The sequence below is a fragment of the Monodelphis domestica genome, chromosome 4 (genome assembly GCF_027887165.1).
Source record: "Monodelphis domestica isolate mMonDom1 chromosome 4, mMonDom1.pri, whole genome shotgun sequence".
In the NCBI taxonomy this organism is placed as follows: domain Eukaryota; kingdom Metazoa; phylum Chordata; class Mammalia; order Didelphimorphia; family Didelphidae; genus Monodelphis; species Monodelphis domestica.
The window spans coordinates 168170569-168190152 of record NC_077230.1 but is presented as its reverse complement, the minus strand read 5'-3'; the positions used below and the strand labels follow the sequence as shown (position 1 = coordinate 168190152).

At 34.3% G+C, this 19584-nt stretch overlaps 1 protein-coding gene across 10 annotated transcripts in view; it reads right to left on the bottom strand.

Annotated features, from left to right (window-relative positions):
• The window catches only part of SLC4A10 (solute carrier family 4 member 10), a 400582-nt gene that overhangs the window by 133154 nt on the left and 247844 nt on the right, over window positions 1-19584 (bottom strand). For 8 of the 10 annotated variants that reach the window (XM_007494264.3, XM_056793951.1, XM_056793952.1 and 5 more), the window contains exon 5: window positions 10072-10232. In XM_007494264.3, the coding sequence (XP_007494326.1) occupies window positions 10072-10232 (161 nt within the window). Of the gene's footprint in view, window positions 1-10071; window positions 10233-19250; window positions 19288-19584 lie in introns of all 10 variants that reach the window. The other 2 variants (XM_056793956.1, XM_056793955.1) reach the window with 1 other exon arrangement.

Sequence of the window (19584 nt, the reverse complement as noted above, 5' to 3'; positions counted from 1 at the left end):
TTTGTCTTAATTTGACTACACATATTTGTTACAGAGCTGCTCAAGGCTACACATTTGTTATTCTCTCTCTCCTTTCTTTTCTCTCATTTCCTCTGTTCCTTCCCCTCTTTCCTTCTTTCCTTCCTTCCCCTCTATTTTCTTCCTTCTTGTTTCCTTGTTTCATCTCCTCTTTCCTTCCTTTTTTCTCTCTTTTCCTCCCTTCCTTATCCCTTTCCCCTTTCTTTTTTCCTTCCTTCCTTCCTTCAATGCTTACATAAACTCATTCAGACTATTAACTGGAAGGTCAAATACTCAAGTTGAAGCTTAAATATACTGGCCATATAATGAGAAGTCAGAGCTCAATGGAAAGATCCTGATGTTAGGAAAAATGGAGGCAAAAGAGGAATGGAATGGCAGAGGATGAGATGGATAGATTGTGTCATGGAAACCACGAATATACATTTGGACAGACTTTGGGAGGACAGAAGCGCCTGGTATGCTATGGTTCATGAAGAATTGGATACAACTGAAAGACTGAATGACAATAATGTGGCCATTTATTATTTTACAAATAATGACTGAAGCCTCAAGTGAGAGCTTAAGTTGTCCAATGCCATACAAATGATGGAGGCAGGCAATGAACTTGGGTCTGCTTATTCCAAATTTAGTGCTCTGTGCATAGTTTTGTGCCACTCCTCAACAGAAGACCAGATGAGATCACTTCTGAAATGTCTTTTAACTCTAGAGTTATGATCCCCATGACCTTTGGAGAGAGAATTAAGATAAACAATGCATTCTGCTCTTTGTTCTTTCTGGTTTTCCTAGGTTTGAGCAGAATCTGGACTCAGATATGAAGAAAATAAAGTTTATTCTCTCTCTAGTTTATGTTTATATAACTTAAAGTCCAGAGGAAAAGTGAAACTATCACCAATGCTATATATTCATGTCTAAGATTTTGTCCAAGATTTTGATATCTGTATAGTCATTTTGATTCTAGGTATCGAAGAACTAGAAAAAATTTTCTAATAGTAAATTGGTGATAGTTTGTATAGGTTCAAGGATTAAGATGGAAAATTATCTAACATTTGAGTAATAATGTTAAATGGGTTTATAGCAAAATGAGGAGTGAAAAAGAACTGCCAGTTCCATTTTATTCAGTATTTCCCAAATGACTGGATGGGGAGGGAAACAATATCAATAATTATTGACTAATGAAGAAAATAGAGATCTAGTCTGATCTCTGCCACTGTCCTTAATCTCTATGTTCCATAGCTTACTTATCTCAAAAACTTTGTTATTAAAATATGTACGTGGTAATCCTTGATGATTAGATATAAGAATAAAATAAAATAATAGATTTGGAGGAATTTTTTTAAATGAGGACAAAGTAAAAAGTTCTAAATGGAAGGTAACAGTACTACTTGGTGACTGGACAATAAGATGAGAATAGGAAGTAAAAAGCTGGCTGGACTGTGTCTGGGAAATCATGGTTTTTAAAGATGCCAAACAGTTCCCCAACACAAAGATTGATTCTAGAACATAAATATTTTCCTGGCAATGGTCTCTGATAGTGAACACTGAAACTCTAAGCCCCAAGAGTCATAATTAAGAAAATGACTATATTAATGGGAACATACAAAAATGATTTTAATAAATTCTGTTGAATAGAGATGAAAAACAAATGAATATCTGAGGGAAGGTAATGAACAAGAGAGAGTCCTCTATAAACCACAAATATTCAGTGAATGAATCCTCTGAAAATCATTAATGAAGGAGACCTGAGGTAGTCATAATCAGGAAAATTATTTGTTGCAAGAATTTTTCTGAATTATACAGATTTCTGTATACACAGAGAATGCTGCATTCAATTTGGGAGATGTTTTGGCAACAGGGAGTTATAAAATAATTAGAAGTCTGGAAAAGAATCCTGAATAGGTTTCAGGGTATGAAGACTTTAATTTATAAGGATGGAGTCAGAGAACTTAATTGCTTTGAGCAATGACTTAAAGTTTAACATCTTACAAATATTCCATAGAGGCATGCCCTCAGTGGGATGGAAGGGAATAGAGAAAGAAGCATAATGTGTGAAAATATAATTCAGAAGCAAAGTGCTAAAAAATGAACAGGATTTTAGGAAGACTACTACTGGAAGAAAATATCCTAAGGGAAGCAATGAAAAGCATTTCTTTTTGAAAACTTGGAGTTGGGGAAAATTATGAAAGACGTTTCATAGAGCAAATTCTTCAGAGGCTGGCAAATAAATAAAGTTATGTAAAATCTAGCTCACAAATTTAAAGTTGGGAATGGAGAGAAAATTAATCATGTATCAAAGGTGAAATATTGCAAAGTTAAAAGTTTGACAGACTCTCTTTTTCACTATTCACTAAAATATGAACATATATTTTCAACACATTGCAGACACTTGTCACCTCGAGGGGTTGAGCTGTAGAAATGCACTGCCAGCACTCCCAGTGGACTTGTCCAATTTCTAAATCAACTATTTTCTCTTACTCAGGGATGGATTTAGTGCTACCCTTCCTCCTTCATGTAGTCCCCTCAAACTATGCTATATGGTAAATCTGGACTTCTTCCAGGTTCTTGTTATTTTAAACATATTTCTATACAATCTTGGTGACATACAAGGGAGGAAAGCTCTTTGAATTTTAGGTTGGAAAATGTTACAGCTCAAGATATTTTTCTACACTTAATTTTCTATCCCCACTAATTCATTATTAGTTAGGCTCTTACTATGAAATGTCTAACCTCAGAGACCAGGTAAACAAAATTTTAATGGCCAATGTACAGGGTACTGTCTCTGAAATTATCCTAATTTCTTCCCCACTACTCCATCTAACCCCACCATGGAAACAAACAAATCAGATAAGAAACTAAAAAAAGGATATTATTAATTCATTTTTCAGTCTTATCCAACTCCTCATGACTCCATTTGGGGTTTTCTTGGCAAAGATAGGATTAATTTGCCATTTTCTTCTAGAGCCCGTTTTACAGAGGTAAACAGTTAAGAGACTTGCACATGGTCATAGAGCTAGCAAGTGTTTGAGGCCAGATTTGAAATCAGAAAGAGGAGTCTTCTTGACTCTAGGCCCAGCACTCTATCCACTGTGTCATCTAGCTTCCATATTATTTATTATGATATTACTTTTATTTTATTATATTAGAACATTTGTCTAATAATGTGTTCCTTTTATGTTACAACATGAATCTCATTGTCTTTTCCTTTTGCACCTTATTAGTGTATTTTAAAACTTTTTCTATTAGAAATAAAAAAGTTTTAGGGGGCAGCTGGGTGGCTTAGTGAATTGAGAACCAGGCCTAGAGACGGGAGGTCCTAGGTTCAAATCTAGCCTCAGATACTTCCCAGCTGTGTGACCCTGGGCAAGTCATTTGACCCCCATTGCCTAGCCCTTACCACTCTTCTGCCTTGGAGTCAATACTCTGTATTGACTCCAAGGCAGAAGATAAGGGTTAAAAAAAGAAATACAAAAGTTTTGCAGTTAACAAAATATTGAGAAAAATGTGTTACTATTTAAGCATACCAAGGCCCTTAGTAGTTAAAAAATTATCCCACTAATTCCTCATAACACTCTATTTTCATTTTTCTTAATAATAGGGCTTAAGGACAAAGTTCTCTGCAACTACCATTCTATTCTGTTAACAAATTCCATATGTTATTCCATTTTTGCTTTTCTAAAATCTATTTCAATGTTTATGACTATATGTCTTCCCTCTTCCCATGCAGATGTTAGTAGACAGAAGAGTCGTTAGGATAGTTCCCTAAAGCAGTAAGACAGATTGGGACCATAAGTCCCCAAAGAGTTGTCATGATAACATTCCAACCCCAAAGCTTTAGAATAAAGTAATTGCAATGAGCAGCCATATAACTGAACGCATCCCAATAGCATTTGTTGATTTTTTATGAAATGACTATCTTCCACAGTTGTGAGGAAAAGCTGACATTATGGCTAATAGAAAAAGTACTAACAGGATGAAATGATGAACAGAATCTATTACTACAATATTTAATAAAGACAGAAATAGAGTATTGGACTCAGTTTTGAAAAAAATCAACCATGTAAATAAAGGATGGAGAAAATATTGATTACACTTTATATGAAGAAAGAACTTGGAATTCCAATGATCTTCAACATAAGTCAGCAGTGTGAACTAACAGGAAAAAATCACTAATATGATTTTGGACTATATTAACAGACACAAAAAATATCTAAAATCAAAGTGATTCTAATCTCACTGTACTTTGGAGTACTGCAGAGATTTTAGGAAATACATTGACAAAGTAAAACTTATTCCAAAAGAGAGCACTAGGATATTTTCAGGTCTGATTGAAGGAACTAAGGATGTTTGACTTGGAAAGACTTGAGGGCACGGGACTTTTGTCTCCAAATGTACTTAGGCTTGACCTGTGGTAGGATGAAACTTCAGCAAAAGTTCAAGTTTCTACTACACATGCTTGGCACTGGTGACAAAAAGTAAAAAACAATAGTTTCTGCCCTCAAGAGGCTTACACTCTACTTTTGAGCAAAATGTAGTTTTTTTTTTCAGATGAGTTAATACAAAGAAAGAATCATTGGAGGGGAGAAGAGCACTGGGGAAACTGCACAAATGGAAGGGCCACCTGAGCTAAGTAAGCTTTGAAGGAAGGTAGGGACACTATGAAGCAAAATCAAGGGAAACTGTTTTAGGAATGAGGGGATAGATAGTCTGTGCAAGGACCAGAGTGGGAGGTGGAATGCAATGTACAGGGTTAGTGAACGGGCTTAGTTGTCTGGAATGCATGTGTGTGAGGGGAATTCATGTGAAAAAAAATTGGAAAAGTAGTCTGAAGCTAGATTAAAGAGGGCACTAGATACCAATGTAAAGTGCTTCTTTTTTATCCAAGAGACTAATCAGAGGTCACTGGAACTTCTAGAGCAGAGGAATGACATGGTCAAAGCTTATATCTGTTTTAGGACTGGGGGATGGGCAGAATGGCTCGCTCGGGTAAATATTAAATGCAGGAAGAGCATTAAGATGTTACAGAGCAGGGAAGAGTTGAAATAAGAGTCATTTGATTATGATTAAACAGAAAGTAACTTTTATGTGCAATGTACAGAGTTTGTAAGACATGGCAAAAATTCTATATTTGGAAGAAAGAAAGTATAAGAGTTGAAAATGACAATAAGGTTTATTATGGTTAAAATTACCTTGAGAGATTGCTTTTAGATGAGATATCTCAATTTAATGAATATATATGTGTCTATTGGTTAGGTCAACATCATAACTGATAAAGAGATATAGCTCTCCACTATTATCTCTAATGACTAGGGATGACCTGGAAGCTGGGTCAGGCAGCTTAATAAGTAGATTTTTAGAAGCTCAGATTAGATTCAGCCCCTTCCTTGAGTATCCCAAAACATATTGTATTGGCAAAAAGCTAATTAGGAGGTGGTTCATCAAATTATCCACCCTTCCCCATACCAATATCATGGGGAACAGGTACACTGGAAAAGACCCCTGTCTCTTCATTTGTTAACAATTTCAGTTAAAAAGAAAGGTATTCCTAAGGACAAAGCAAATACAAAAAGTAGACTGGAATCTCAGATATTAAAATACACAGTAACTCTCTCTAAATGATAGAGAATTAATGTAGTATATGAAAAACAGATTCTCATAGGTTATAAACTTGGATAACTGGAAAGATAATGATATACTTTACAGAAATAGGGAAGTTAAGACAAGAGACAGCTTTTGGGGCAAGATAATGTGGACACAGAAGATATTATGGATATGTTGAGTTTGAATTGCCTACAGAAAATCCAGGTAGAGGTGTTCAGAGGCAATTGGTGGATTCTAGCCTGGAACAGGAGAGAGATGAAGGCTATAGAGTTTGTGGTGATCTTCATATAGTTGATAATTGAACCTATGGACTAGGATAAGATCACTGAAAGAGAATGTAGGATAGAAACCTAAGGTACATCTTTGATTATGAGGCAAGGCTAGGATGATGGTTTGAAAAGGAAACCAAGGAGTGGTCATACAGGTAAAAAGAGAACAAGAGCAGTGGTGAAGCTGATGGAAAACAGTATGTTGGAGAAGGAAGTGGTCAACAGTTTCCAAAACAAAATCTAAAATTCTAAATCAGAAGCAATTTTTCTCACTAATTCATTCTCTTAAGCATACCTTTCCAGCTTCTGTAGAGGGCACCAGATCCTTTCAATAGCCTAAGTGTGCAATCCTGAAGTCATTCTTGCCTCATTCTCTATATTCACCTAGCCAAGTTTTATCAATTTTGCCTCCAAAGCATCTCTTGTAGCTATTTATTCATTCCACAATTACCATATTCAAAGCCCTCCTCAGTTTTCCCTCAGACTATTTCAATCTTCTCTCTTTTTTTTTTTAAACCCTTACCTTCCGTCTTGGAGTCAATACTGTGTATTGGCTCCAAGGCAGAAGAGTGGTAAGGGCTAGGCAATGGGGGTCAAGTGACTTGCTCAGGGTCACACAGCTAGAAGTGGCTGAGGCCAGATTTGAACCTAGGACCTCCCGTCTCTAGGACTGGCTCTTAATCCACTGAGCTACCCAGCTGCCCCCTCAATCTTCTCTTAATTGATATCTGTGCCTCTAGTCTTCCTTTTTTTTTCACTCCATTTTCCACAAAGATGAAAACCTGATATTCCTAAACCAAAGATCTGGCCACATTTTACCCTTGTTCAGAAAGTTCCAATAGTTCTCTATTGGTTCTAAGACAAAATCCAAACTCTTCTATTTTCCACCTAAAGCCTGTCACGATCAGGCTCCAGCTCCTCTTTTCCCAAGCTTATTTCAGATTCTATGTTTCATTCAAACTGTCCTATTTATTGCTCCCTATATTCAATATTCCATTTCTCATTTCTGCACGTTTACATAAGCTAGGCTGTCCTCATGCCTGTCATACATTCCCCCTCCCCCTCTTCATAAAATACATAGCTCTCTAAAGGCTCAAGCTACCTTTTACATAATGGTCCTTCCCCTCCCCTTCCTCCCATCCTCTTCTATTGAACTAGAGCGCTATTCCCCAGAACTTCTTTTTATTTAATTTACATATTTTTGCATTTACATAATTTCATTCATGATGCTTCTCTCCTAAGATAATATAACTTCTTAAAGGGCAAACACTATTTTGGCTTTATCTCTGTATCTCCAACACCTAGCATGGTACCTGTCATATGGGAGATGCTCAATACATTCTATGAATTAATTTAAAAATTGCAAAGGTAAGATGATTTTTAAAAAGCCATGTAGTTAGCAAGAAAGACATCATTGGTTGCTTCTGAGAGTAGTTTCATTCAGGTAGTCCCTAATGTCATATGACAGGGAGTTGAGAAGTGAGTGGGAAGTGAAGAAATAGATGCAGTTAGCATAGATTTTGTTGACTTTATCTATGAAAGAGAGATAGTTTGAGAGAATAGAAGGATTTTTAAGAATGGGGGAGATAGAAGCATGTTGCTAGGCAGCAGAAAAGAAGTCAGTGGATAAGGGAGAGATTAAGGATGAGAACAAGGGTGGGGGATGTTCATAGGAATAACGTCCTGCAGGACACTGAAGGGGAGGGATTTAAATTCACAGGTTAAGCAGTCAACGTGGCACAGAAAGAATGGAGATGACTTTGAGGTGCCTGAAGTTACAAGCTTTAAGAGAAAAAGGTAGCAATGATGGATAATATCTATTTTCTTGATAAAGTGAGATCCTTGGTTTACTTGATCATGTTAGATCTGGAAGCTAGAACTAAGACATCAATGAACGGTGATGTCTCTGATATAAGTTACGTGTATGACTTGAAGCAAGTGTGCCTTTGCTTCCTCATTTGTAAGATGAGGGAGGCTGGACTAGGTAGCCTCAATAGTCCTTTCCAGTTCTCTCTAATTTATAAGGGAAAAGTGTTTTAGCTTAGTGCATGGACACTAATTAGAACTGTACACAGTGAAATATGTTAAGTGGGAGGAGGAAGCTCTCTGTTGCTATAGATCTTTAAGCAGAGTTTGGATGACCCTTGTCAGGAATAATGTAGGGAAGATTTATGCTTTAGGAAGGCCCAGGACTTTATGATTGCTGAGATTTCTACCAAATCCCAAATTCCATATTGCTTTGATTCATGCTAAAATGCATAAGTTTTATTCATAGATTTTCAGGTCTTTTTTAAAAAATTGTTTTAAAGTTTTCATTTAGTTCCAAATAATTTATTTTGGTTTATTTCTTATGTAGAAGAAGTAGTCTGAATATTTAAAGAAAATTGTCTTTAATTTTAAGACAGCAAAATAGAAATTATGAAATTATTAGCAGAAATAATTAATTTATGAAGCATCATGAATAATTAGTGGAAAGTTCATTTGAGAATTAGGAGACCTGAATTGCAATTTCAACTCTGCTACAGTTACTTAACTTTTATGACTCTCACCATAGTTTCCTCATCTGTAAAATGAGTGGTTTGACTAAATGATCTCTAAGATCACTTTTGGCTATATTATTCTTATTCTTTCATTAAACACACATTTAGGGCAGTTAGGTGACGTGGTAGATACAGGACTGGACCTGAAGTCAGGAACACATATCTTCCTAACTTCAAATCTCTCCTCAGACACACACTAGCTATGTGAACCCGAGTAAGTCTCTGAACTCTGTTTGCCTCAGTTTCCTCATTGGTAAGATGAACTGGAGAAGGAAATAGCAAACTACTCCAGGATCTTTGTCAAGAAAACTCTAGATGGGTTCCCTAAAAGCTGTACATTACTGAGATGACTTGAACAACAAATATATATTTACTAAATGCTTATTAGGTATCTGGAACTGTGCTATGCTCTAGAAATACCAAGGAAGATGAAAATACAATCTTTGTGCTTATGAAGTTTATGTTATAAAGGGGGAGACAACATGAAAGTAACTAGATCTATACAAGATAGATACAGTAAATGGAATCTAAGAATAAAGATGAGGAGGCTGTTTGGAAAAGTCTCTTGTAGAAGTTGCGATTGGAGCTAAATACTGTAGGAAGCGAAGAAAAGCTAGGAGTTAGAGGTCAGGGGGGAGAGTATTCCAGGAATGGGAAATCACCATTGCAAATTAGAGTCAAGAAATTGTATGCTATATGTAAGAATTTAATTTTAAGAGGTTTGATTTTAGAAAATTTAGGATCAGAAGAACACTGAGATTAAGAGTTTGATTTCCAGGGGATCATTGATTAGGAAGCCTATAAAAACTATGTCACATCATTATTGATTAGAGAAATAAAAATCAAGACAACTCTGAGATATTTCACACAGATCAGACCAACTAAAATGATAAATGTTGGAAGGCATATGAAAAAATGGGGACGTTACTACACTGTCGGTGGAACTGTGAACTGACCAAATCATTTTGGAGAGCAATTTGGAATTACGCTCAAAAAGTTATAAAACTGTTTACCTCTTGACTCCAAAATACCAATTAGGTTTATTTCCTAAGGTGATCAGGAAAAAATGAAAAGAAAATATATGTCCTAAAATATTCATAGCAGCTCTCTCTGTGATGGTAAAAAAAACTAGAAATAGAAGGGAGGGATGCCCATCGATTCGTGAATGATTTAACAAGTTGTGATGGAATACTAATATGATGTAATTTTGGAAAAACATGGAAAGACCTACATGAAATTATGAAGTGAAACAAGCAGAATCAAGAGAACATTATATATAGCAACAGAAATACTGTTTAAAGAAACGTTTGTGTATGTATGACTCCAGAGAAAGAAATGATAAATAGAAATGACATAGTTTTATACACACAAATCTTTTTTGTCAGATGATGCCTTCTTTAATGAGAGAAGGGATAGGAAGGAAGGGGCTAACTGGACATTTTAATGTAACAAATGAATTTAAATAAAAAAACAAACAAAATGAAATTTTCACTTGCATTTTAGAAAAAAAACATGTAGTCATTGAAGTAAAGATTTTGCAAAAATGTTGACCCATAATAATTGTGTCAGTTAAATTTATACAGTAAAGTCAATGTTTATGTTTTATGAGCATTAATAATTTCTGATTGATAGAGGGGAAAAATGGATACCTGCAATTTCCTCTAAAGTGTTAGCCCGCATGTCCAGCAGCACGGTGCCATTCAGGATACAACTTCTCAACTCAAACAAACTGTGCAGTGAAAGAGTTGCTACATATGGCTTGCTCCACCTTTCTCCTCCATCTTCTACATCTTCTTCAAACTTCAACCACCTAAATCAACAAAAAGCAGATTGAAAACACTGGCTATCATTTTGCTGCAATAACAAAAGAACATTGCTAAGAAGTGTCTGAATTCAGTTTTCTTTAAATTCAATTCAAGGAGTATTTAGAAAATGTTAATTATGATGTGAGGGTCAAAGCCATGTGCTCTAAGAGACAAAACAAAAGATGAAAAATAGTCCCTGTTCTCAATTGCTTTCATGTTACTAAGGGACACAATACATAGAGTATAAATAATTTGAGAGGTGGAGAGCAATAACAATCCCTTTCTAGTCTTTAAGTTCCAAGAAGCCCTTAAGAAGCTTGCAGTCTGATGAGGGAGACAAGAAGAATATGTAGAAACAAGCTATACTATGGATATTAAAATAAATCCTTACCTTCTGTCTTAGAATCAATATTATATTTTGGTTCTGAGGCAGAAGAGTGATATGGGCTGGGCAGCGGGGGTTAAGTGACTTGCCCAGGGTCACATAGCTAGGAAGTGTCTGAGGTCAGATTTGAAAGGAGAACTTTCCTTCTTTAGACCTGGCTCATAATTTACTGAGCCCCCTATAATTAAATAATAAAATGAAGAGACTAGAATTAAGAGAGGATGGGATTTTGTCATTTGTATTTATGGGTTCAAAGCAAAACTAATAAAATTGGCAACAAATTCACATATTATATTACCCCGAAAAAACAAACTTTTTCTAATAAATTAATGAAAGATACTAGTAGAGACCTAGTATTATATGTTTAATATCAGTACTTTACTGCTGCCAGCTTGAACTGGCTCATTAAAAATAATTATTAAATTTTCATTGTGAGCATTTACACTATACAAACTGGCAAATGCTACAAGCAGAGCTTAGTATAGTGTCTCATACAGAGAAGAAGCACAATCACTGGTTATTAAATATTGCTTCATTGCTTATTGTTAATTATTGTTTTATTGATAATTTGGATTTGAGCAGGGCAGTTGGGTGGCACAGTGGATAGAGTGTTGGACTTATAGTTAAGAAGACTTGTCTTCCTAAATTAAAAATTGGCCTTGGACAATAACTAGCTGCATGACCCTGGGCAAGTCACTTAGCCTCGTTTTCCTAAGTTTCTTCATCTGTAATATGAGCTAGACTGGGATTTGGCAAACAATTTCAATACCTTTTCCAAGAAAATCCCAAATGGTGTCATGAAAATTCAACTGAAAACAACTCAACAACAGACTTGAGGAAGTGATGAAAAAAAATGTTAATAAAACAGATTAATCTTAAAAGTGTGGTATAGAAGAATTTTTTCCATAGAGAGTTGCCTGTCATTAACAGCACACTTGTAATTTTAATTCCTAGAAAAATGATTATTATTGTAAATAATCATAATAATAACAATAATTGCTGACATTTTAATAGCACATTAAAGTTTGTAAAATAGTTTGTATACATTGGTTCTGACTTGTTTTAAAGAAGCACCATATATTTTAAATGGAATACTCATTTTAATTTTTCCCATAAGATCATTTAAAAACTGGTAGGAATCTAGACTAACCCCCTTCAAAGCCTAACAACAAATATGGTATTTCTGTCACACAGACTTTAATAGACTTTGATAGGTAGTGATGTGTGTGTATGTGTGTAAAATGGCAAAGAGTATAAGAGTCCACTCAAGAAAACTCAGTTCAATTCAAGAAGGAAGTACTTAAATGTCTATGTTTAAGTCACTGGATTAGATGCAAAGGAATCTAGAAACATATATAAAACCATCTCTGTCCTTAATGAACTTAGTTTTTTATTGTATAAAAATGGAACATGCAAATAAATATTCAGAGGACAAGATAAGAAGCAGAAAAGTTGAGTAGTTCAATTTTACTGAAACACAAGGAATCATAAAAAGGAGGAGAGTTAAATAAACCTGTTAAAGAGGTTCCAGTCCAATTTCTGAGGTCTTTGACTATCAGTATTAAAAGTTTTAACTTAATTCCAATAGGATATTATTTACATCAGTAATTATCAAAAATTTTCAGCCACTAATAGGTCCTAAAAGACCATTTTTTCCATCTGTTATTGTTTCTCACCATAACAATGCTTGATGGAATTAATAGGAAGGAGAAGCACCGTGCTGTAAGGGACAGAGACCTTACCTGGGGTGAGGAATAGCAGGGTTCAAATTCTATGTCTAATAAATACTGGTCATGTGATCTTTGATGGGTCATTTAACCTCTCAGTTCCTGGGGCAATTCTCTAAGACTCCAAGATGCAGTTTATGTAATTTTTCAAAAAAGAATTAGCAGAAAACCAACATTGTTTTTGAGAGATAGAATAAAATGGCACTTTATTCCAGAAAAAGAAAATTTTAAACTATTAATTAGAAAACTCATTTAACCATATTCTATTGTAACAGAGCTCACAAGAAGATTTTTAGGGAGGAAAACAGCTGATATTTGTATAATATTAAAATAATTGAAAATCATTTTATAGAAATTATTTTGCTGAACCTCACAACTCAGCAAAGTAGATGTTGTAACTATTATTTCCCCCATTTTGTATATAAAGAAACTACGGCTCAGAGAGATTAGATAACTGGCTTGTGGTCATGGCCAGGTAGTGTGAAACTTCATATCAGAACTTGGTCTTCTTGAAGCTAAATCTGACCCTCTGTCTAATCTACAATGTGACTTTTTAGAATATTAAAAATGCTATTAGAAAATGTTTTCCATTTTCCAAAAGTATTAACGATATTCCCCTAGCCAGTATCCCTTGGGCATCACTAGTTTAGGTCTCTTCTTTTTTTGATGTTCAATGTCATCAAAAAGTTAATATTAAATCTCAGCTAAAATTATTGTTTCTATTTAAAAGTTACTGAAATATTTAATGTTTATTTTATGCACTTCCTATATAGCAATAGGCCATTCATTTTTTAAAGCTTCAGGCACTGCTTTTAATAGAATTATCTATGATATTACTGGCTCATTACTGTCATTTTTAAACAAAAGGATCACAATGGGGCAGATATAACTTCAATTAAGCCTTCTAACATGTAATACACCTCTGACATATGATGTTTTCAGGCACAAAGAATACATTAAAAGGTCATGACACACTGCTAGATTTATGACCAAAGAATCTTAGGTTTAAAATCTAAATTCTAGCATTTAGGGCATTAAAGGGTAATGAAAACAATGTAACCTTTTGGCTTTAGGTTATGAAAAGGTCAGAATGAATTTGGGAAAAGATTCAGGAAAATAGATCATAATTTAGGGGAGAATGTTTCAAATTTAGCTCCTTTAAGCCATCTGGAAATATGAAGATGTTTGGTTGTTTCAGTGCACCAACACCGTTAGAAATTATAACAGTAAAAAAACATATGCCTGGAAACAATATATATTGCAATGCAGAAAAATTATTAAAAATTTATGGTCAATTCTATTTCCAAGGTTTAATCCAGCATATCACCTATGTCCCTAATATCTTTTAGTATATTTAAGAAGATATTTAATGAACACTTATTATATTCTAGATACTAGTGTTATAAAAAAGAAATTACATTAACTGTCCACTAGAACCTTACTATTTAATTGGAGGGGGAAAGGGAAAATCATATATCAAACAATTGTGATACAAGGCAGAATATATAGTAGGTTCAAAAGAGAAGTTTAAGCAAAGTGATTTAAGAAATTTCAGTAAAGAAAGAGCATTAACGGCTATATAGACAGGTACCTGAACTGTACCTTGAAAGATGAAAGAGGTTTTTAAAAATGGCAACTTGGATAATGGAAGGAGAAATACATTCTGGTATGGGACACAAAAGGGAAAAGTTGGAAGAAGAGAGTGGGAAATAAATGAATTGTTCAGTTTGTCTGTGACACATAATAGAGAAAAGGGGGAATGGTGCAAAATAAGGTTAGAGAAATAAATTGGAGCTATATTGTGGTGGCCCTTGAATACTAGAACAAGAAACTTAAACTTTTGTGGAAGTAGACTATTGGAATCCACCGAATATTTTTCAGTAGGGGAAGAACATGGTTAACAAAGAGGAACAACATGCACGAAAGCATCAAAAGAGGATAAATCAGATGCAGAGAGATGAATTAGGAGGTAATCACAATATTCTGGTCAAGAGGTAAGGAAAGTCTGAATCAGGGTATTTCAGGGGAGTAGAAAAGAGAAAAAGAGGGAAGAAGATTAATGAGATATGGTGGATGTAGCTCAATAGCACCTGGGAAATGATGACATGGGTAGTAAAAAAGAAAGAAAAGATAGATAATATTCTTAGATTTCAAGATTTATATCAAAGAAATAGAGAATTTAAAGGAAGAAAGAATTGGGGTAAAAGATAGTGAGATAAATTGTAGATATGTTCATTTTGCTGTATATTTGGGATATTATGCAGTTATAATCTAGCAGAAAGTTGGAAATACTGGGCTGGAGTTCCAAGAAGAAGGGAGGTTGAGTTTCAAATGGAAATTGATGGACTTATATAAAATAGCTAAAGTATAGTATGTAGAGAGAAAAATGATCAAAGACAGGATCTGGGAGGACATTTATATTTAAAGATGAATAAAGGCCAGCAAAAGACACAAAACAGGGACAGAATGGTAGAATAATCAGTGTGAAGTATCCCAGAAGTGAAAGAATGAGGAAGAATATCAAGGAAAAGGGTGATAAATAGTTCTAAGTATTGCAAAGAGGTCAAGGTAAAGGAAGACTAAGGATAGGAGACCATTGCCAAAATTAGTAATTCCAATGTCAAGAAAATCATGAGGACAGATATAATTAACATAGAGCTGAGTGACAGGGGATGAGGAAGCAGAAAACTATGACTAAACTTCCTAGAAGTTTGGCAATTAAGTGGGAAGTGAGATAAAGCAATAGCTTCTGAGAGAAGCATGGTAAAGGGAAAGTTGTCTTGTTTTAGAAATAAAGAGAAACAAATACAGTGCTAAATTTGAAGTATTCAAGAGAAGGGATGATGGAACAAAGGCCCAACTGTGATGGGAAAGGACAAGAAGAAACTTGCTCTTTGCAAAGATGAGGGCTGCCCAGGACTATATAGAAGATAGGAAAAGACTGAGATGTTTAAAGAAGTATAAGTATGATTTAAGGATGTTAAAGTTAAATGATCTGAGTTTTCTCAATAAAGTAAAAGTCATCTGTTGAGAGTGAGAATTGAGTGGTAAAAATGAATTCTCAAAAACAAAAATGGAGTTTTTGAATAGTTACTGTCAGGAATGTGATGAGAATTGATAATACACAAAAATATTGCTGTATTATGGTGAAATTAAATTGCATAAAATCTGTGGTGGGTACACTCAGCACAATTGCATGATTTGTTTCAGTGGCTTTTGGAATGGAAGGGGACAATGGTAGGTGTAATAGAATCAGGTGTTAGAGGGAATAGTGTATGAAATTTTTTTTAATTTTATTAAAAAATTTTTCCATGGTTACATGATTCTTGTTGTCCCTCTCCCCTCTTTCCTGTCGCCTCCTGGAGTTGACAAGCAATTTCAGTGAGTTTTCAATTCAGTGAGAATCACTCAAGAATCAAATTCAGTGAGAATCACTCAAATTCTATTTCCATATTATTGATTTTTATAATAGAGTAATCTTTTAAAAACAGAAACTCAAATCACATACCTATGCAAAAAGTGATAAATCATATATTTTCTTCTGGAGTTCTACTCCCACAGTTTTTTCTCTAGATGTAGATAGCATTCTTTCTCATAAATCCCTCAGACTTGTCTGGGATCACTGCATTGCTTTTAGTAGCAGAGTCTGTTACATTTGATTGTCTCATGATGTTTCATTTTCTGTGTATAATGCTCTCTTGGGTCTGTTTATTTTGCTCCATATCAGTTCGTATAGGTCCTTCCAGTTCTTATAGAAATCAAGTAGTTTATCATTCCTTAAACACAATAGTATTCCATCACCATCATATACCACAATTTGTTCAGCAATTCCCCAATCGAGGGACATCCCCATATTTAAAAAATTTTTGCCACTTCAAAAAGTGTAGCTATAAATATTTTTGTGCAAATAGAATCTTTCCCATTCTTTATATCTCTTTGGGATACAAACCCAGTAGTGGTATTTTTGGATCAAAGGACATGTTTTCTTTTGAAGCCCTTTGGGCATAGGAATAGTGTACTTTTAAAGGGACATAAGACTCAAGGGTAAAGGGGATGAAATTACTGGAATGGCCAATGAAGACTAGTTCAAGACTAGGTAAGGAATAAAGTAAGATCAAGACAAGGTTTATAGCTGGGTGAATTAAGCAGGAATTAAAGGTCCAAAGGTTGTGATGAAGCAGGAAAATAAAGGGGTAAGAGAAGTAGAGTCTTAATTTTATAAGAGTATTAGCTGTTCTCTGACATTCTATAAGTATAAGATTAGCTAATATGAAAGAAAAAGAAAATAATAAATGCTTAAAGGGGTGTGGATCATTGGAAAACTAATGTTCTGCTGGTGGAGTTGTGAACTGATCCAATTTTAGGGAGTGATTTGGAACTATGCCTAGAGGGCTTTAAAACTGCACACCTTTGATCCAGCAATACTACTACTAGGTCTGTATCCCAAAGATATTTTCAAAAAGTGAAAAGAACCTGTTTGTACAAAAGTATTTATGGCAACTCCTTTTGTGGTGGCAAAAAATTGGAAACTGAGGGGATTTTCCATCAATTGGAGAATGGCTGAACAAGTAATGATATGTGATTTTAATGGAATACTACTGTACGATAAAAATGATGAGGAGGATGATTTAAGAAAAACCTGGAAAGACCTACATGAACTGATGCAAAGTGAAGTGAGCAGAATCAGGAAAACATGCACACAGTTAACAGCAATATTATCTGATTGGCCTTTATGAATGACATAGCTATTCTTAGCAATACAGTGATCCAAGAAAATCCCCTAGAACTCATAATGAAAAACACCATCTACCTCCAAAGAAAGAACTGTTAGAGTGAATGCAGCCTGAGACATATAATATTTCATTTTATTTCTTCAGTTTTCTTTTGCTTGAGTTGTCTTTCACAAAATGATTTATATGGAAAGATGTTTTACACTATTATGTAATATCTATATTAGATTTTTTGCAGTCTCAGAGAGGGATCAGGGAAGCGAAGGAAGGAAGTCAAGCATATGACAATCTTAAAGAAATGAATGCTCCAAATTGTTAATTCATGTAGTTGAGGAACACATAAAGCATATATTTTTAAAGAGTACCAGTTGTTATAGAGGGAATAGCTTTATTCTTTAAAGGGTCATTAAATTTCAGCTTTCAGGCTTTCTGATCTTTGAGGTTACTAAATCTTCTATCAGCATACAGGTTTTCCTTTAAAGTAACAGAACTTTTCCCCTAGAAATCAACACTTCTCATATGAAAAGCCACAAAATATTTACCGTTTAGTTCAATTTTCTGCATTATTTTCAAAAGCAAGAGATATAGTTAATGCAAAACAGAAAAAATATTTTTCACACTGAAGGCTGGGGATTCCTAGGAAAGAGATGAGTTTTCAAGAATTCATGGAAACTAAGGTTGCAAAGTTGTTTGGTGGTGATGATAAGAACTTGGGAGTTAGATCTTTGAGTGATTCAGGCTGTCAGTGGATATGATAACAGTGCCCTTGATGATATACTGGAATCGGAATGTTTCTTTTGGTATGCACCAGATTGAGGGATCAAATTCATACAGAATTCCAAGGATCTGGCATGCAATAAGAATTTAACAAATGCTTATTGACTGACTGACACTGCAATATACAAAAATATGGAGTTAATAGGTATCATATAGATACCAGTTATGCCTTGCCAAAGATTGCAAAGTATATTTAATTTTTAAAAATCACATTTGTTAATTACATAAAACTTTCTTCTAAATCCTGAAATACAGATGTATACATGCCATTGCTTCAAAGATTATAATAATAACTGGTGGGACCATTTCCTCCTCCTTTTACCTAATTAGGTATTCTTTATGAGTTTTAGTGACAGAAAAAAATGTATCACCTGATAGCCAGCATTCTAGTTAGGAAAATCTGTCTTTTTCATTCCAACTCAAAGGAACAAAAAATAATGCCTGAGAATCCACCAAACTTTATTTTAAGGCCTATAATTTCCAAGTACACATTCAATTGCAAAATATTTAGATTAGAATCATTATTCTATTATCACTGTACTGGGTGTGGAGTTAGGAAGACATAAGTTCAACTCTAACCTTAGATAGCTCCAAGCTCTGTGATCTTGGGATAGTCATTTAACCTCAATTTCCTCAACTATAAAATGATGATAATTATATCATCTACCTCTGGGTTGTTGTGGGGATTAGTGAGACAACATTTGTAGAATATTTAGTTTGAAAAATAGTGGGTACTATATAAATGCTTCAAATAGAACATAAGCTCCTTAAGGGGCTATTTTGCTTTTGTATTTCCAGAACCCAGCACCATACCTTTCTTGTATGTTTTAAATGCTAAGTAAATATATGCTAAGTAGAATTGGAACTAAAATTCTTTTAAAGTTAGAAATAAGGTTAATTTTCCCCCTTATTATTATTTCCTTTATTTCTGTTACATCGTCATTTGTTTATTTGATTCCTTATTCTCTCAATCTGTCTGTAACAACCAGAACTTCAATATCACCCAAAATTGTAAACTTGGGACCAATAATGGAAATATCAAGAGAAAAGCATTATCTTTCTGATTTTTTTCAATTCTTTTATTAGAGACTCCCTGCCACCACCATCAAAAAATTTAAATAGGCAAATATGTTAAGAAAGTATGCACTAGACCATAACTTTCACATTATTTATAATTTGTTTCAAAATATATAAATTATATATGTGTACTAACATGAACATCCTCTGCTTCTGAATCTCTTTTGGATTTGTTTTGATACTTTTTTCTATTGATTTTGTGGCAGTTATTTTTTTCAAGTAACCATAGTATGTATTATTTTTGTCTCTTTTCATCTCTTTATATACTTCCCTTATTTTCTTTATATTTCCAATATTTGTCATTTCTAATAAAATAATATGTAATACCTTCCAATATCACAGTCTTTTCATCCATTTCCTCCTCCTGATTTAAAAAAAAATTGAATGGAAGAGTCAGAACCTAAAAACAATATGTGGAGTTTTATATAAACTATACCCCAAACTAGAGTCTTTGCAAATCTATTGTTCCCAATCAATGTTATTTTTGTACTTCATATACCATTGGAAAATATCATTGAAATAGACTGAAACCTATAATAATCTTGAGTATCAAGGGTCTCCATGACATCAGTCAGTTATTTTGATGGAGTAATCCTTTTCCCCATAATTGTTTAAGCATCTGAAACCTATCTGCTTCACTCTGCTTTGCCTCTTCAAAACA